General features: G+C 45.2%; 1 protein-coding gene across 2 annotated transcripts; it reads right to left on the bottom strand.

Annotated features, from left to right (window-relative positions):
- Positions 1–270: 270 nt before the first annotated feature.
- Positions 271–13,304, bottom strand: ZBTB1 (zinc finger and BTB domain containing 1). 2 transcript variants are annotated; one of them, XM_010186681.1, is made up of 2 exons: positions 11,560–13,304; positions 271–505 (listed from the first exon to the last, which is right to left on the bottom strand). In XM_010186681.1, exons 1-2 carry the CDS (start codon positions 13,277–13,279, stop codon positions 495–497), a joined length of 1,731 nt encoding a protein of 576 aa, XP_010184983.1. In that variant the 5' UTR covers positions 13,280–13,304; the 3' UTR covers positions 271–494. The 2 variants fall into 2 exon arrangements, with proteins under 2 accessions (XP_010184983.1, XP_010184982.1); XM_010186680.1 differs by having other exon boundaries at positions 372–505; positions 11,388–13,304.
- Between the last annotated feature and the right edge of the window lie 1,883 nt (positions 13,305–15,187).

Raw genomic sequence — 15,187 nt, 5'->3', positions numbered from 1 at the left:
GCATTGTAACTGTCTGAAAATACACAAGTTTTAGTTCACAAGTATACAATTCTAATGTTTGAACTAAAAAATCTAAACAGTTTTTGACAGAATCTCTAAGAAGCCTCATTGCAGGAAAGGAGCACTCCAGCACGTGAATAGCAAATGCTGCAAACTCATTTTAGTGCAGCCCTTGACACCTGGCATCTGCCTCTTTTGGCTGTCTGCTCCGTGACAGGCGACTTCCAATTTGTTTTTAACAGGTGTAAATAACAGTCACAAGGAAGTAAGTTTTATAATACGGAGAAGAGTCCAAAACAACTTTTACTGCACGTTCTAACTGGACTGCTTTGGTGCCTTTTGTGACTGCTGCAGTGTGTCAAAAAAGCAAAGGTGGTGCCAATTCAGATCTGGCACACGCGGTTCTGAGTATTTATGAAATCTTTTGCCGACCAGTTCTTCCTCATGTCTTCTTCAAACCTGGTTCTCTCAGTTGTTCAGAAGCTTAGAAGTCCCTATTTCACTACTGCCATGCAGAAAAGAAATGCAAGAAAAATATTAAAAGTCAGAAGCCCACAGGCCAGTACTGTATTTGCTAGCATGATGTGTTCCCTCCCACCTCACCATGGTGTGCTTTTGCTCTAAATACCCAACTGCAGTTATATTGAGAGCACCCACCACAGTCAGGAACTGTTTAAAAGCCATACAGTTCATTTCCTTCAACCCCTGCCCCACCAAAACACAACTTAACCTTAAACAATGCTTCAAACAATGTTTTCCAGAAACTTTTGTTTATTTCTCCTTTGCCTTCCATTTTCAAAACAGTTTAAGATTTGCTGAGGAAAAACTTCAGTTCCCAAGCCTCCGGAAATTAATTTTTATACTGTATGTGTTACTTTCCAGCAGTGGTTTATGGCTCGGTTTAGTGGATGCTCAAAAAATTGCCTGAGTATTATTTCCCCTGAGGAACACCCCCATCCTGGAATACTTGTAACTGCTTTGTATTTGCCTCTGTTTGATTGTTGTTTTTTCTTTTCCTTGCCTAAGGTAACTGTTATGTATTTACTTAACCCCTCATCCCCAAATTCTTATTTTAGGTTAAACGCAGGTAAGTTATATAAATATTTACAGTTCCCTTAAGTCTCTTTTGACCAAACTAATTTATGACAAATATAAGCAGCTTTGTATCTGATATGAATAGTCAAGAAATTGGAAATACATGGATGTAACTGCTAAAGACAGTCCTCAGGGTTTTTTTTCTTGGTACATTGACTTCTCTCTCTGTATATGTAAATCACATGGTACAAAGTAGACAATTGTCCCAGTTCTGGCTAATTTAAACTTCACGTTTCTATGCACACTATGGCAGCCCAGGACCAAGTGGTTTTGTCTACACTGCGGAGCAGGAAAGGCTTCAAGGCTGCACGTGAGGCCAGGTTTATCAGCTGTCTGCATTGCTTACCTGTGAGAGCATCCTCCAGGTCAGCTCAGGGCTGAATTTCCTGGCACAGCTTTGAGAGGAAAGCCTTGAGTGCGGTGCTCAATGCCTCAGTGCGCATCATAGGATGCCCTACATGACATGAGGCCAGGCCCTCACAGCAAATACCAGGCCCAGAATTGTTTGTGTATTGTATCTGCCCTCCGTGCCATGTCACATACTTGATGGTGGGCAAAAAAAAGCTGTCTGGGACAAATGGCTTTTATTTCATGCCATGAGGGTATGTGAACATGGGGAAGCAGGTCTTGGGCAAACTGCTAGCTTCAGAGTACTGCTGGTTCTGGCAGCAAGTCCATGTGTCTACCTAATACATTCTTCAAATCTTGGAGGGAAATTCATGGGACCGATGCTGTTACCTCAAAGTAGTTCTTATCTGACTAGCTCAAAGATCAGAAAATACCTTTTATTGCTTGTGAACTAACAAAGGAGGAAAAAAAGGTATTCTCACTACAGCATGCACGTGAAGCCTGTTCTTTTCCCAGGCAACATCAGTGATTAACTTTGCTGTTTATTAAGGTGCCGGCCTGCATTTTGCAGTCAAAGATCTCTGTTATCTGCGGATCATATGCAGCTCACGAGGCACGACAGAGCTTTACACCACCTCCCTCAAATACACCGACTATGCTGCGTGGGACCACCTCTGAGTGTGGGAATGTGGGTTGCCTGTGAATACTAAATTACATTTTTCCGATGAGACTGCAAAAATACTGTTAATGAGTGCCAACTGTGGTGGGGTGGTGTGCAAACAGAACTGTGAACACCAGAGAACTGCTGGCACTGGGAAAAGCTTTTAGCCCACAGTGAACCAGGTTAGAGGCGAAACGTTGTGCCCTTCTCTCAGGCTCTAAAATCTTCTAGCTACCCTAAAAACAGCAGTTGTTTTAGGGATGCACAGCTGCAAGAGGATCTGCTTCACTCTTCACACAGCAAACTCTGCTCAACTACAGAAACGTTGGAGCCCTTTTAGCAGAAATACGCATGTTTTGAGTTAGCCAGCAGATGGAGCTCAGACCTCCTCATCCCACAGATCCAGGAACATCTGCAAAGTTAAAGCACTTCAGAGATGTTACAAAGGATGCCGTTTCTTCCACTTCATAAAAGTCAGAGGAAGTCTGTGATTAGCTGGATGTTTACAAATAAAAGGAGGATCTGGAGATACATCAAAGATAACTCTCCAGATCTGGCACAATATCAGGTTCCTGTACTAATAGCGTCTGCACGGGTTTGACTGTTACATTAAGTGCTTGAACTTGGCGTATCTCATCACGTATTAATAATGCTTTTTAAAAGCTTAGCGTATTTATTAGAAGTCTGAAGATTAAGCCAGCTAAGGACCTGAGATAAACAAAAAAACAACACCCCCTAGCTAACAAGATCTTCCAGGCCTCATTTAAAAGGCCTTCTCATTTAAAAGGCTGTCTCGTTTAAAAGAGAAGCACCCACTGGGTTCTTCCTCACCCTTTCCCACGTTGCTTTCTGCAATGTAAAGGGACTCAAGAAGCAAAGATAAGTTTCAAAATCTGAAAGATGTAGTACTTCAAACTTAGTAAATAGGAGCAGCAGCACTCGAGGCCTGTTCTCCAATGATCTAAGTAGCTTGGATGGTCTGATCACACCATATATGCTTTTTACTGAGAAGCCTATAAGTTCATCTAGGATGTCAGTGACTTTAGCACAGTGCCAGCGACTGGGGAGAAAAGAGTTCTGAGATAAAAGACTGTGGTGTGTGAAATACACTGAGTTAATGTATGTGTGTTTTAAGGGACATCTTTGTTTTGACTCTCTGTAACAAACCAACATAGCTTGTGAGGTCTGGAAGGCCACAGACTATTTCTGCTTTCATAATAGTGCTCTGTTTGAAGCTGTTTGGGGTCTAAGCCACACTGAACTTGATCAAACAAACATTCTCCAAAGGAAACTGCCTTTGAACTATTTAACTCTTTGTTTGCACAGCAAACTAAAGCTGAAAACCGTAACAATTACTGAGTTCTTGTCTTGTAACTGACTCATTTTTCAGGTTTTAAGTTACTGTTCATCAGGACCTCTGTCTTTCCTGGCAGAACCGACCATGTGCCAGTAAAACCTAAGTGAAACACAACCCTGTCTGAAAGCACACTAGGTGGGGCTAATCCTTATACTTCCAGGCATGCAGACTGTGCCAGTGTCACGTTTTACAGCATACGTGAGTGCACACAAATATTTAATCTACCTGATAGCAACAAGGCTCAGAGACCTGTGCTCTCTTCTGGGCTGCAGGACATACTAAGACAATTTCTTCACCAGTTCCAAGAGATCCCACCCTGTATTTCCTCCTTCTAAAACTCCTACCCTAACTATCTTTTTTCTGAAGGAGGGATATTCTAGATTTCATCTCTTAAAATGTTTCCACTTTGTAGAAACAAATAAATTACCAATGGGTAGAAACCTGAAGCTCAGCAGCTTGGTAGCTGGGACTCTCTACCAGTAGGTACCAGTAGGAAGCCCCTAGGCAGGGAAGAAAGAGGTACCATCTTTAGCACACTGAATAAATGCTCTGACGATGGCTTCTGTAAAAGGGAGGAGCGTAATCGATACCAGAAGTCTGGTCTGTCTATTGCCAAAACCAAAAGTAATCTCTGGTATTCAGCAAACTCTCTTTTTAGCCAGCATATCTGCATTTCCACAAACTTTCATGGTCTTGGGCCTTTTGCCATGGAGAGAAGGGCATTATATTGTTCCTCCCATTCATTTTCTGGGGAGTCAGAAGCAGAAGTCCCTCTCGTGACCATCCCCAGTGAAGTGGGATGGTTACCTAAAAAAGGAGAGAACAGGTATTACTGAGTTGTGTAGGTTCGACTGAACACGTGAGAATCATTTAAAAAGGCAAGTTCTCAACCCTAGTCATTGCTTTAAAACAGGAAGAAAGCACATCTTCCCATTAAAAAAAAAATAGAGAAGGCAAACAGAAGAGCAAAAAGGATGAATTTTAAAAACAGCAATGTTGTCGTCAAGGAATATGGGGGACAAGAGATGGGCAAACAAAACAGTGGGTTTCTGCATCTTTCACTGCTGCTGCAGAGACCTTGGCAACTGCTGACACCGGGGGCACTTCACCTGACACAGAAACCAAGGGTTTGCAGACCCATTTCCAGTGGATTTCTCACAATCCACGCAGCTGCCAGGATTTGGAGGCCTTCAAGGAATGCTGTCTTCTCACACCCCGCCAGGAGTCTTGGGATGTCTGCAGAACCACAAGGCGTTCTTACCTAAGGTCATCTCTTATTTACAACCAAAAAAGAGTACACCCCAAAATCTCACTGATGCGAGTCACAGCTGAGTTGGAGTAAAAACAACAGCAGCACCAGAACCTCCTCAGAGAGGAAAGTTCTTGAACAGCTCGGAAAGGGCTCACTTTCTTTTCTCCCATAGGAAATGCTAGATGCAGCACTGTGTTTGTGGTTATAGCTGCAGGAAGATTTTACTGCAGTTTTAGTATGCCAGAAGGCACAGGAAAGGATTAAACCTTTTCTTTTTCTTGCAGGAGAATCAAAGATATTGACCACTTCTGAAATTCGAGGTTCCTGGGGTGAAATGTGCCACACTAAGCTACACAGAACAGTCAAAATCTAGCCTAGGACTGCCTGATTTCTCATAATTCTGTGATGTTCCCTCGAATATATTAATATGAAACTTTAAAAACGCATTTTCAACTACTTTTATACAGGGCATGTGCACAAACTACTGAAAACAGTTTCTCTAAAAGCACGATGCACGTTTTGCTATGACTTAAAAGAAAAACCCCAAACCCCTACAAGACACCTGAGGGCAAAAATGGCCCAAAGAAAGATCCCAAAGCATTTCTCTTGTAAAGCTGGCACTGGGCAGTCAGGGACACGAAAAGGAACACGGGGTGTTTGTTTCAGGGCTGAATGCTTGCAGTTGTGATGAGCTGACTCCTGAGTCACCGGCTCTGCTGCCCTGTGACAAATTAAGATTTGTCTTTGTGCATGAAGGAATCAAATCAAATCACAATTGATTCCAGAATTGTAGAAGTGACTGTAAAAGTGACAGAAGACACTTAATTTATAAAATGTGTCCTGTTTTTTGGCATCTCCTCCCTGCGACATCTCAGCCCACTAACGCGTCTCAAGAACACACTGCACAGCGATATTTTAGGAATTTTTTGGAAGTTGGAAGAAAACACAGAGAGCTGATTTACAGCTGAGAACTACAGAAATGTCAGCTTTCAAAAACATGTTCCTAATTTCTAGCCTTCAGCAGGCTTCATGAAGACAAATTAGTCATGCTTCATTTTGTAGGTCTTTAAGTCTGTGACAGTCATCAAACCAACTGAGAATTAGGGAAGTCAGAGTATTTGATTTTTAACCCTTTGGGACTAGGACACACTTAGAAGTCAGAAGCAGGCACACAGGGTTAGTGAGACACTGCCAGCACCTCCTTAGTCTACGCAAGGACTTATCCTGAGCTTTCAGTATTTGACCAAAGATGAGACGACCGTCTCCCCTTATGGCAGCACCCAGAAACGCAGCGGCTGTGGGTGGCGAGGGGCGCTGGGCAGCAGGACAGCAGGGGCCCAGCTGCCAAGTGTCAGGGCAGCACAGCTGCAGCTGGGCCCACATCTGGAGGGCACGGAGACCGGGAGGAGGTTGGAGCCGTTCCTGGTGCTCGGCCAGCCAAGGGGCCCAGCTCGTTCCTGGCCTCAGGCCAGCCCAACCACGCAGAGCCGGTGGCGTGGAGCGCTGCGCAGGCTGTTTCAAGAGCGACGAAGAAAGCTCCAGAACATATTTGAAGGGTGAGCTGAAGGCAGGAAGGTTTCCAGTTCCCATAAACAGGGCAGATAGCATAGATGTGTCTCATTTGTATGTAAGAGGCCGGGCTGCCTTTTTCCCTTATCAGGAAATAGATGAATGTAAGAGTTCAGCTTCCATGAGGATGCCTGGGGGAGACAGAGACCGAGTTAAGCTCAGGAGTGCTTTGAGTTCTGGCACAGCTCATTTAAGCCAAGGAGCCCCCTGCCAGCCACTCGTTCCTCCCCTCGTGCCACCCCTCCTATTGTGCCAGCACAAGATGTGACAGAGCTGGGGAGGGAGGCACAGCGGGGAACTGGTCCAGCCAAAAAACAGCCCCACAGGGAATAAAAAAGCAGCCTGTTGTTCGAGTCAGTTCATTGTGAAATGACACAAATGCGTGCTTTTTGACAAGAGAGAGGGTGGCACACACGGATATGAGAGCTGAAACCGGGTGGGGAGGAGGAAGGGGCTGCCAGGGCTGAAGGTGGCACTGCCTTCAGGAGCAAACCTACACCCAGGCAATAGCCGAGAGACTCCTGATGGTTCACCACTGGTGTGATAGAATACAAGTGTAGGCAAAGTATCCGCTTTTATAACAACGTATTTTTAATATATTCTCCAGGGCAGGATATTTTCTGTCTTCAGCTTTGAATAAAAATAAAAAATACGCTGAATTGTATTTTCTCCATTGACTGAAAATACGAAACAGGCAAGTCCCCTAATGGAAGCGCAGGTTCTATTCAGATCTACTCCTCCTAAGACCTGTTGGCTACAAACACTGTTATATACAAACGTAAATGCTCCTTGAATTAACAAGTTGCCAATAGGCATTTTCAAGTACTTTTTTTTTCTTAACATTTTAAACATCTCTGAAACTGAAAAAGACCCTCAACAGCTTTTGTGGTATTTTAAAGCTCATTCCAGGTCTTCATGAATTCCCTCTTTTAAACTTTAAGTAAATCCTAAAAGCTAAGAGCTAGGCTGGCTATGGACAAATTATTTTCAGGGTCACAGTCCACACCGTTGCCAAAATTAGGAAAACAACAGAACACAGAGAGGTCCTCCAACAACAAGAGTAGCAAATAACTTAAAAATGTAAGTCAAGCATCCAGCAAGTCTTTTTCTTTCTGGCTACGCTTTGTGCACTGCGATACGCTTACACCTCCACTCTCAAAGATCTGGAAGTGCTTTTACCCTCCAACAGTCCCCGTAGCACAGTAAGGAGACGGAAAGGAACTATGTTATGATGACTGAAAGGTACAAATTTGTTAGAGGAAACAGAACTGTACACGAAGTGTTTTTGCTTCCCCTTCACTATCTTTCAAGCAAGACTTCTAGGATAACCTAAGCGCAACTGGACTTTTTCATGTCTGCTTTCGTTCTCTCTCCACAGTATTTTTTATCACAGTAGGAGCACTGAACCGCCACCGTTTCACTCTCCTCCTGCTGTCCCATTCTGGGGAGCACACCCCTGTCCCCAGGCGTGACCAGCCCCAGGCTGCCCCAGCACCCAGCCCTTCTCCCCATTCACAGCAGCCCAACTCCTCCTGTCGCTCCAGGCCTTTTCTTCAGCGTCCCATGCTGCTCCTGTGCCTGCTTCTACACATCACCATGAACACCCTCTCCATCTACTTGCAAGCCAGGCTGTCTTGGTTATGCCTTAGTACCTTTGATTTGTTCTCCTGCACTTCCCTCATTCACTTTTTGGGCTACCTCAGTCGTTCTGGTTCTCTCTGCCTACACACAAGTAGATCCACTCTTAAGCTCCCCTGCAGTGCAATTCATGCTCCTTATGAGCTTTAGGCTGAACATTCACACATGTGAACTCCAAGGCACTGGGTTTTGTTTCACAAGAACAGGAAAAAAAAAAACCATTAATTCAAGTTCAGTTGGAAAGGTTTAACAAACTTTCCTTTGAAAGGCCACTACAACACAGCTTATAATTGAAACCCAAAGATATTCCAGGGCATTTTATGAAGTTAAGAGAGTACAAATAAAATACCATCGATATTCTCAGTTCCTCCATTTCATTTCTGTAGTTGGCAGGTCTGCTTACACTAGGAAGTAACTTTTTTTTGTGCAGCGTTTCTGGGTCAAGTTCAGACCAATACATCGTAAACAGGGGCTCCTGACCCTGAGCAGGCATCGCCATAAATCACGAGCAGCCCTTCCCTGTATTCAGGAACGATCTCTCAGTTCACAGAGGTCACCTCCTCCTTTTCAACAAGGTCTTTAATCTAGGCTTCTCCGTGCCACTGCAGCGCTTCCAGCACGGGGGCTGGATGTGGTGCACAGCCTGAGCTCCTGCTTTGTGCTGCAGGGAGCGAATTACGCCAGCAGCCAGCTCGCCCAGCCAAGCTGAGTCACTCACTCCACTCTCACAGGCGTCTACAGGACATTTTATCCACTCCTCCAGCCGCCCCCTCCGTGCCACCTTTGGGATCTGCTTCCCACTGCACAGCTCTAATCCTGTCTCCCCAGCCTTCGCCGCTCCCTCCCACTTAGGATCTCTTCTCCCACTCAGCCTCCCCACTTCCCCAGCACCACAAGACTTCTGTGCCGAGTTCCCCAGTGTCCTCCGGTTCTCCCTCACTTCTCGTGGCTGCTTTTCCCAGTCCAGCCACAGCAGATAACATAAGGAATAACCTGTATGTCGGAGAATTGCTGTGCGTAGTTCATTAATCCCCCCAACTCTTCCACTACAGCACTTGACAAACTACTTCATCTCTTAAGACGATTATAGTTAAGTATTTTCTCTTTTGAAGCATTATCTAATCACCTTAGCACTGATTCCAGTGCTAAAAAGTGTTAAAAAACCTATCCCCCTTATTCTTTGAACTCTTACACACTGAGCTTCAGTTTGGGTTGGGATGGGGAATATGGAATAAATCCTAAGGGGAAAGCTGTGAATTAACTGAAATGCTGGAGTGCATTCACGTCCGTGGTCTTTTTGGCCCCACTGTCATTCAGGACTTGGCTGACTTCAGCATCGCACAAGAAAACGTAGGACTGAGCAGTTATGGCAAAACACTGAAGGGCTGAACTGCACCCGAAGCCGTCAGTGCCTGGGAGCCAACTGCTGGGTCAGGACTGGGGTCTGGTGGTGGGGCCGGTCATTCTCCAGCACTGCGGAAACACACGCGTCTACCAGCCAAGAGAAATTCTAATGCACACTTAAACTGAATAAATGCAAGGCAACTCACACTGATTTGAACAGTTACAGTGGAGATTCTGAGCTGTATTAACTTCTCTAAATAGTCTAACATTAAAGCTCAATACCCCTCGTAATCCCCAAGTAACAAAGGATCAAAACGCAACTCTAACAGCGAAAAGTACATGGAAACCCTGGACTAGACCCTCAGCTCCTGGCTCCTATTCTCAGCCCCGCCACTGCCACACGAGGTGACAGGATATCTCAGCTGGAAGGGGCCTACATCCATCATCTTGTCCAACTGCCTTAATTGCTGTTCTAAATTACTTTCCTCCCTTCACGGCTCAGTGTGAAATAGCATTGCTGCCCTCTTTGGTAAAGTGAGATCTGATGGGAGAAAGTACTGCTAGGCTTGATTTTTTAGTCGTTTTCTCCACCATTATAGATTAGGATCCTTTCCCCCCTCCATTAAACATCACGCACTTGACAAACGTTTAGACAGCTGGTGCCTACGAGTCGAAGGCCAAACTGCCTCACGGAACTGATGTCAGCTGGTACTCAGGAGGATTTTAAAATGCAATTAAATTAAGAGACAAGCTACGCAGGTTAGGGCTATACTAGAATCAGAAAGGAATCTTAAAAGGCATAAAATGTCTTTACATTTATTAAGCAAACTCTGCAGTCTTTTCTTGTTATATTCTTGTTGAAAAACAGAACATTCAGAAAGCGTCGTGAAAACAAGAAACAAAAAAAGCTAGGGTTCACATGAGCCACACTCCCCCTTCCCCTCCCCACCCAAGCAATGGGTCTATCTTCACATCCACCCCACTGTTAACTTTCCAACACAAGCAGCAAGGCACCGTTTACAGCCAGGCTGGGAAACGCAGTGGCCAGCACGCAGGGCCAGGCCGCATTCCTAGCGATCCTCCGCGGCCGCTCTGGTTACAGAGCCCCACGCAGGTACAGACAGAAAACGCAAGGCCAAGGTCAGCTGTACGGTCCTGCCAGCGCTTCAGGTCTGGAAAACCACCGCTCTGCTGGGAACTCCTCGGTTCTCCCGACCGCCAGCAATTCCCTTTCCCTTCGCGCGCACCAGTCCACATCTGCAAGGTTTAACTGAGCCTACGTGCTCTCGGCCCTGGGATGCAGCTTGCCATAAAGCCAGGAAGCAGAGGACCAGGACAGCTCTGCCCGTACAGCAGAGTTAGAGAGCAGAGGATTATTTCTTGGCATTGTTGGGTTTTTTCACTTTGAGAATTAATTTGGGAATTATGAACAATTATGCTCTTGCCCATTAATCGCTGCGATCTAAAATCTTCACGTGAAGAAACAACACATGGAAATATTAAAGCACTCATCTTATGGACGTGGATCCGAGAACTGTTTAATAGCAGTCAGTGAAGGGGTAACATTGTGCTTTTAATCTACAGCTTAAAAATAATGATTTGTATATCTACTTAGTAAAACAATAAAATTAAGAACAGAAACTGATATTAGGAAACAGTGAAAATGTAATAATTAAAACACATGATGCTTTTCAAAGCTATATACTTAATGAGCCTAAATAGACACCTATGGTTAGGAGGGTCTTAAAAAAAATAATAAAAAAGAGACTTATTTTCAATTTTTTTTCCTTTTTGTTTTCAAGTTTTGTCTACTATGCTATATGCCTTGCTTTGGTGTTCTCTCTGCTGCCAACTTAACACTTTAACAGTATGTTTAGGCTTATGTTCTTTTCAAATGCTTGGCATTATAGTGAGATCTCATATCTTTCCTCAAATTAAATTTTGCTCCACATACTCCACATGTATACAGATGAACATCCATGTGCTGCTCCAGTTGCTCATTATTTGGGAATATCTGAAAGCAGACCTGGCATATAGTCTCTCCAGCTGATAAGTGAGATATCATATGCCGTACATGGTCATGTTTTCGGAAGTTTCCTTGATCACAAATGGAACAGACATACCTGGCCATGCCTTTGTGCATATCATTGTGGAGCCGCAACTGGCGCTCTCTTAAGAACTGCTTCCCACATGTCTGACAAACAAACTGTTTTTCCTTGGTATGAACGGTATAGTGTTCCCGCAAGTGGCACCGCTGATAAAATCCTTTCCCACAAAGATTGCAGAAATGCTTACGTCTGTGATCCCTCTCGTTCTCTTCCATCATGGAGTTCTTGAACAGGTCTTGCTCTAGGCAGTTCGACATATGCTCGACCACTAGGTTTTCGGTTTCAAAACGCTGACCGCAATTAGGGCACCGGAAGGGACAGGCAGAATGCTTGTACAACTGCTTTTTCTGAAGGCTGTTCATTTGGAAATGACCGTCCCTGAAGTCCTCCAGCATCTCTGCAAACATCATGTCCCTTATTTCCGACTGCTCCTCGGGGTTCTCTTCCAAGTCCATTTTCTCCTCAGCATTTCTGATACCGTTCATGGTCAGATCCTGGGGTTCTCCACAGGTCTGCGCATGGTCCTGTAGCTGCTTGCCTTTGACCAGTATTTGACCACACTTACCACAGGCACATATATTTTCTATGTGTTTGGATAAATAATGAGAGGACAAATCCTCCTCAGTGATCGTTAGCCCACAGAGTTCGCAGGGAGCGTTCTCCACGTCCTCCTGCACTGAAGGAGCCTTTCTGTTAAGGTGCCGTGGACTTTTCAAACACTTCCTTTCATCCTCATCCATGGACAAGCGGGGTTTTAAAGTCTTCCGAGCATTTCTCTTCTCTCTGATCTCTTCCTCAACGTAGTATCTGTAAAGCGGCTCCTCCTGTTCATCATCTAGGTCGTCGTTGTCGGAAGACTCGTTGCAGTCTTTATCTGTCACCTTAATAATATTGAAATCCTTCAAGTCATCTGCAGGGCTGTCCTCTGGCTCCATCTTGATGATGATCCTCTTCCTCTCAGAGGCTCTACTTCCTTCTTCACCTGATGTCTCAGAGGCAACCGTGCTGCTTTTTCTGCTCGTGACATTTGACACGGGAGATGAAGAATCATCCGCGGCTTGGCTCGAGTCCCTCTTGTATTTTTCTGTTTGCGTGGACATTATTTTAGAAGTAGAGTCCTTGTCATTAAAGTCCATCTTTTCAGCGCCGTAGTACCTGGCACTTTGGTAGGAATGCCTGTTCGTGCACGTTAACACGTGCTCATCCAGCAGCTTTTCACAGCTAAAACTAAACCCACAGCTGTCGCAGGTGAAGCTCCTTCCAAAACGGCGCGAGTGGGACACGCGCTCTTTCGTGTGAGAGAATTTGGACGTGGTGCTTTTTTTGCAGACATCAAACAGTTGTTCGGGGAAGCTGCTCAGCTGCAAAGCTTCCTCATCAGGCTCTTTGTTATGGGACATATTTACTGTTGAACTTGGCGGCTCCATACCCCACCTGTTTGCTTCGCTGCCATTTCTAGCAAGCGTGTCTTCATACATTCTCACGCCAAATATCATTTTACTATTCTGGGTGCTAGAAGCAGAAGATGAACATTTTAAACTCGATGAGTCTGTATCCTGTATATCTTCCAGGCATTCAGGTACGTTATAGAGCTGTAAATAGTTCATGGCCACTTTAAATTGTTCAAAATTGGCGGGGGCTGTCATAATTTTTCCTAAATACATGAACTGTAAAATAAGATCAAAGCATTCAGCGCTAATCTTCATGTTGCTTAGATTCAGCTGGGCTGTAGTGTGTTGATGGTTCATAAAAAACATCCTAAAATAGGAGCTGCACGCAGCAAGAACTGCTTTGTGTGCTTGAAAATAAATATCATCGATAGCGATGCAGCAGTCACACAGAAAGCCCCACTCTCTTTGGTTGTTCAGCTGCTGAAGGACGTAGTTGCTGTGGCTGGTTCTTGCCATCTTGTACTTCAGTTACAGCCCTGCATAAAGAAGAGAACATCTGTTAAATCACGAGCACAAAAAGCAAATCGTACTTAAACCCAGGGAGGAAGTACCATCCTTTTCTTCTCTAGGTCTTGCTGCTCTCACGCTGTTTGTGGTGCAGCTTCCCGTCTGGAGGTCTTTGCTGGTAACTACTACAGATACCGACGCCAGTGAAAACATCCGTAATTCCATGTTCTCACCGCGAGACTTACAAGACTAGTAAACTAATAAACATCACCACCACACACATCAGTCAGAACAACACTGCTAGAATACAAACTGGCAAATACATCGCAAAGTCCTACAGTCAGATTTTCCAGATATGGACTCTGGATTGCAGGTCTTCAAAAACTTCCGGGGGTGGACGTCTGTGAGACGGCCCCAGGACAACACCTATCCAAGGTGAGCTGACTGCAAGAAACCACTCTTCAGTCTCAACTTGCCTTTGTTACCTGTCAGTTCAACAGACATGATGCAACACATACTGGAAGCCAAGCCAGGCCCAAACTGGTCTTTCCCTCCCCATTAAAGGAAACTAAGAAGCTACATCAGTGGAGCATCCACACGGACCACATCCACACACTCTCTGCTCTTCAGGGCAGCTCAGGGACAGTCTCAACCTTATCTGCGAGGTGTCTTTGCAAACTGCAAGCTCAACTGCGTCCCCCGAGGCGCAGGGCGGGCGGGCTGTGATGGCAGAACCCCGCGCAGGCCCGCTGCAGCGGGTGACCAGGCTGGCCGTGCGACAGCCGCGTGGCCTGCAGAGAGGCAGGAAGTGGTGCACGCCGTGCCTCCAACTGCTCTCAAAACCACGCGTTCAGAGCGCTGTAACATAACCAAAACACGTAGATGGGAGACCAGACAAAGAAAAGCTCAGCAATGGAGAACTGCGAAAGCGAGCGGGCAAGAGGTGGGGCCACAGTGAAACGAGGCCTCAACAAAGACTACAGGGGAAAGGCCTGTGAGTGCTGAAAGTTGCTGTAAGTGAAAGAACTCATTTGTCCTCAAAGGAGGCAGAAAATGTATGGTTTATATTAACAAAACCATCCAGAAGAAACGTATTGTACACGAGAAGCATGCATTTGATTTACAGAAGATAAACTTAACCAAGCACAGTCAGATCAAACTGCAAGTCACTACTCACTTTGGAAACCCTTTAGTGCCAGGGAGGCGGGTGAGAAACCAAAAGAGGGTACAAAGAACACCCTAACTGAAATGAAAAACCTAAAGCAGCAACAAGCATTCTTAACATTTTGAAAGGTTATTGCAAACAATACACATAACTATGAGAGATCTGCACAAATAACAGGCTAGCAAACAACACATATTAAATGGCATTTTATGACTCAATGAAATGCATGGATTGATTTGCAACCATTCTTTCAACTGTGCAAAATTTAAACAAAATACACACAAAATTGCTCCCTATTTCTCATTCCCCTGACAGCTTCCATCTCCTAGATGCTGGGAAACGGGTGGAGAAATTAAACCGTGTTGAATTGGCAAGTCGCAGGCGTTGCCTGGCTTGTCAAGTAGCAAACCTAAGGCAAAGTCGCTGTTCTTCATTCCACAAAGGACTGCCGTGGGAGAACACACTTCAGCTCGCAAGAGGAGGACACGCTCACCGCGCCCAGCAACACTGCCCACTGCCCCGTCATCCAGCAGTACTCGGGGATCAGCACAGGGCCTCATCTGGCAGCAGGAACGTGGAGATTCGGGTGGAACTGCACTGATGAGGAGCATCTGAATGGCAGCTGCTTCTCTCCTCTCAACCCAGTCCTCCAAACACAAAACTCGAGGCAAGCACCCTGCCATAATAATTCCCTGACCAGTTCGGCCCAGTGATACCCACTGCAGAAATACAACTTGCTGCATGAAATAAAA

The sequence above is a fragment of the Mesitornis unicolor genome, unplaced genomic scaffold (assembly GCF_000695765.1).
Source record: "Mesitornis unicolor isolate BGI_N332 unplaced genomic scaffold, ASM69576v1 scaffold49326, whole genome shotgun sequence".
NCBI lineage: Eukaryota > Metazoa > Chordata > Aves > Mesitornithiformes > Mesitornithidae > Mesitornis > Mesitornis unicolor.
Note: the sequence above shows the minus strand (reverse complement) of the source record. Positions and strands in the feature narration are given on the sequence as shown.

What these genes read in the sequence shown, in the direction of transcription:
- ZBTB1 (XM_010186680.1), bottom strand. Translation starts at nt 13,279, where the DNA reads ATGGCAAGAACCAGCCACAGCAACTACGTCCTTCAGCAGCTGAACAAC. An exon ending in ATGCACAAAGGCATGGCCAG is followed by an intron (nt 506 to 11,387) that starts GTATGTCTGTTC and finishes TCTGCATGGCAG; the next exon opens with TAGTGAAATAGGGACTTCTA.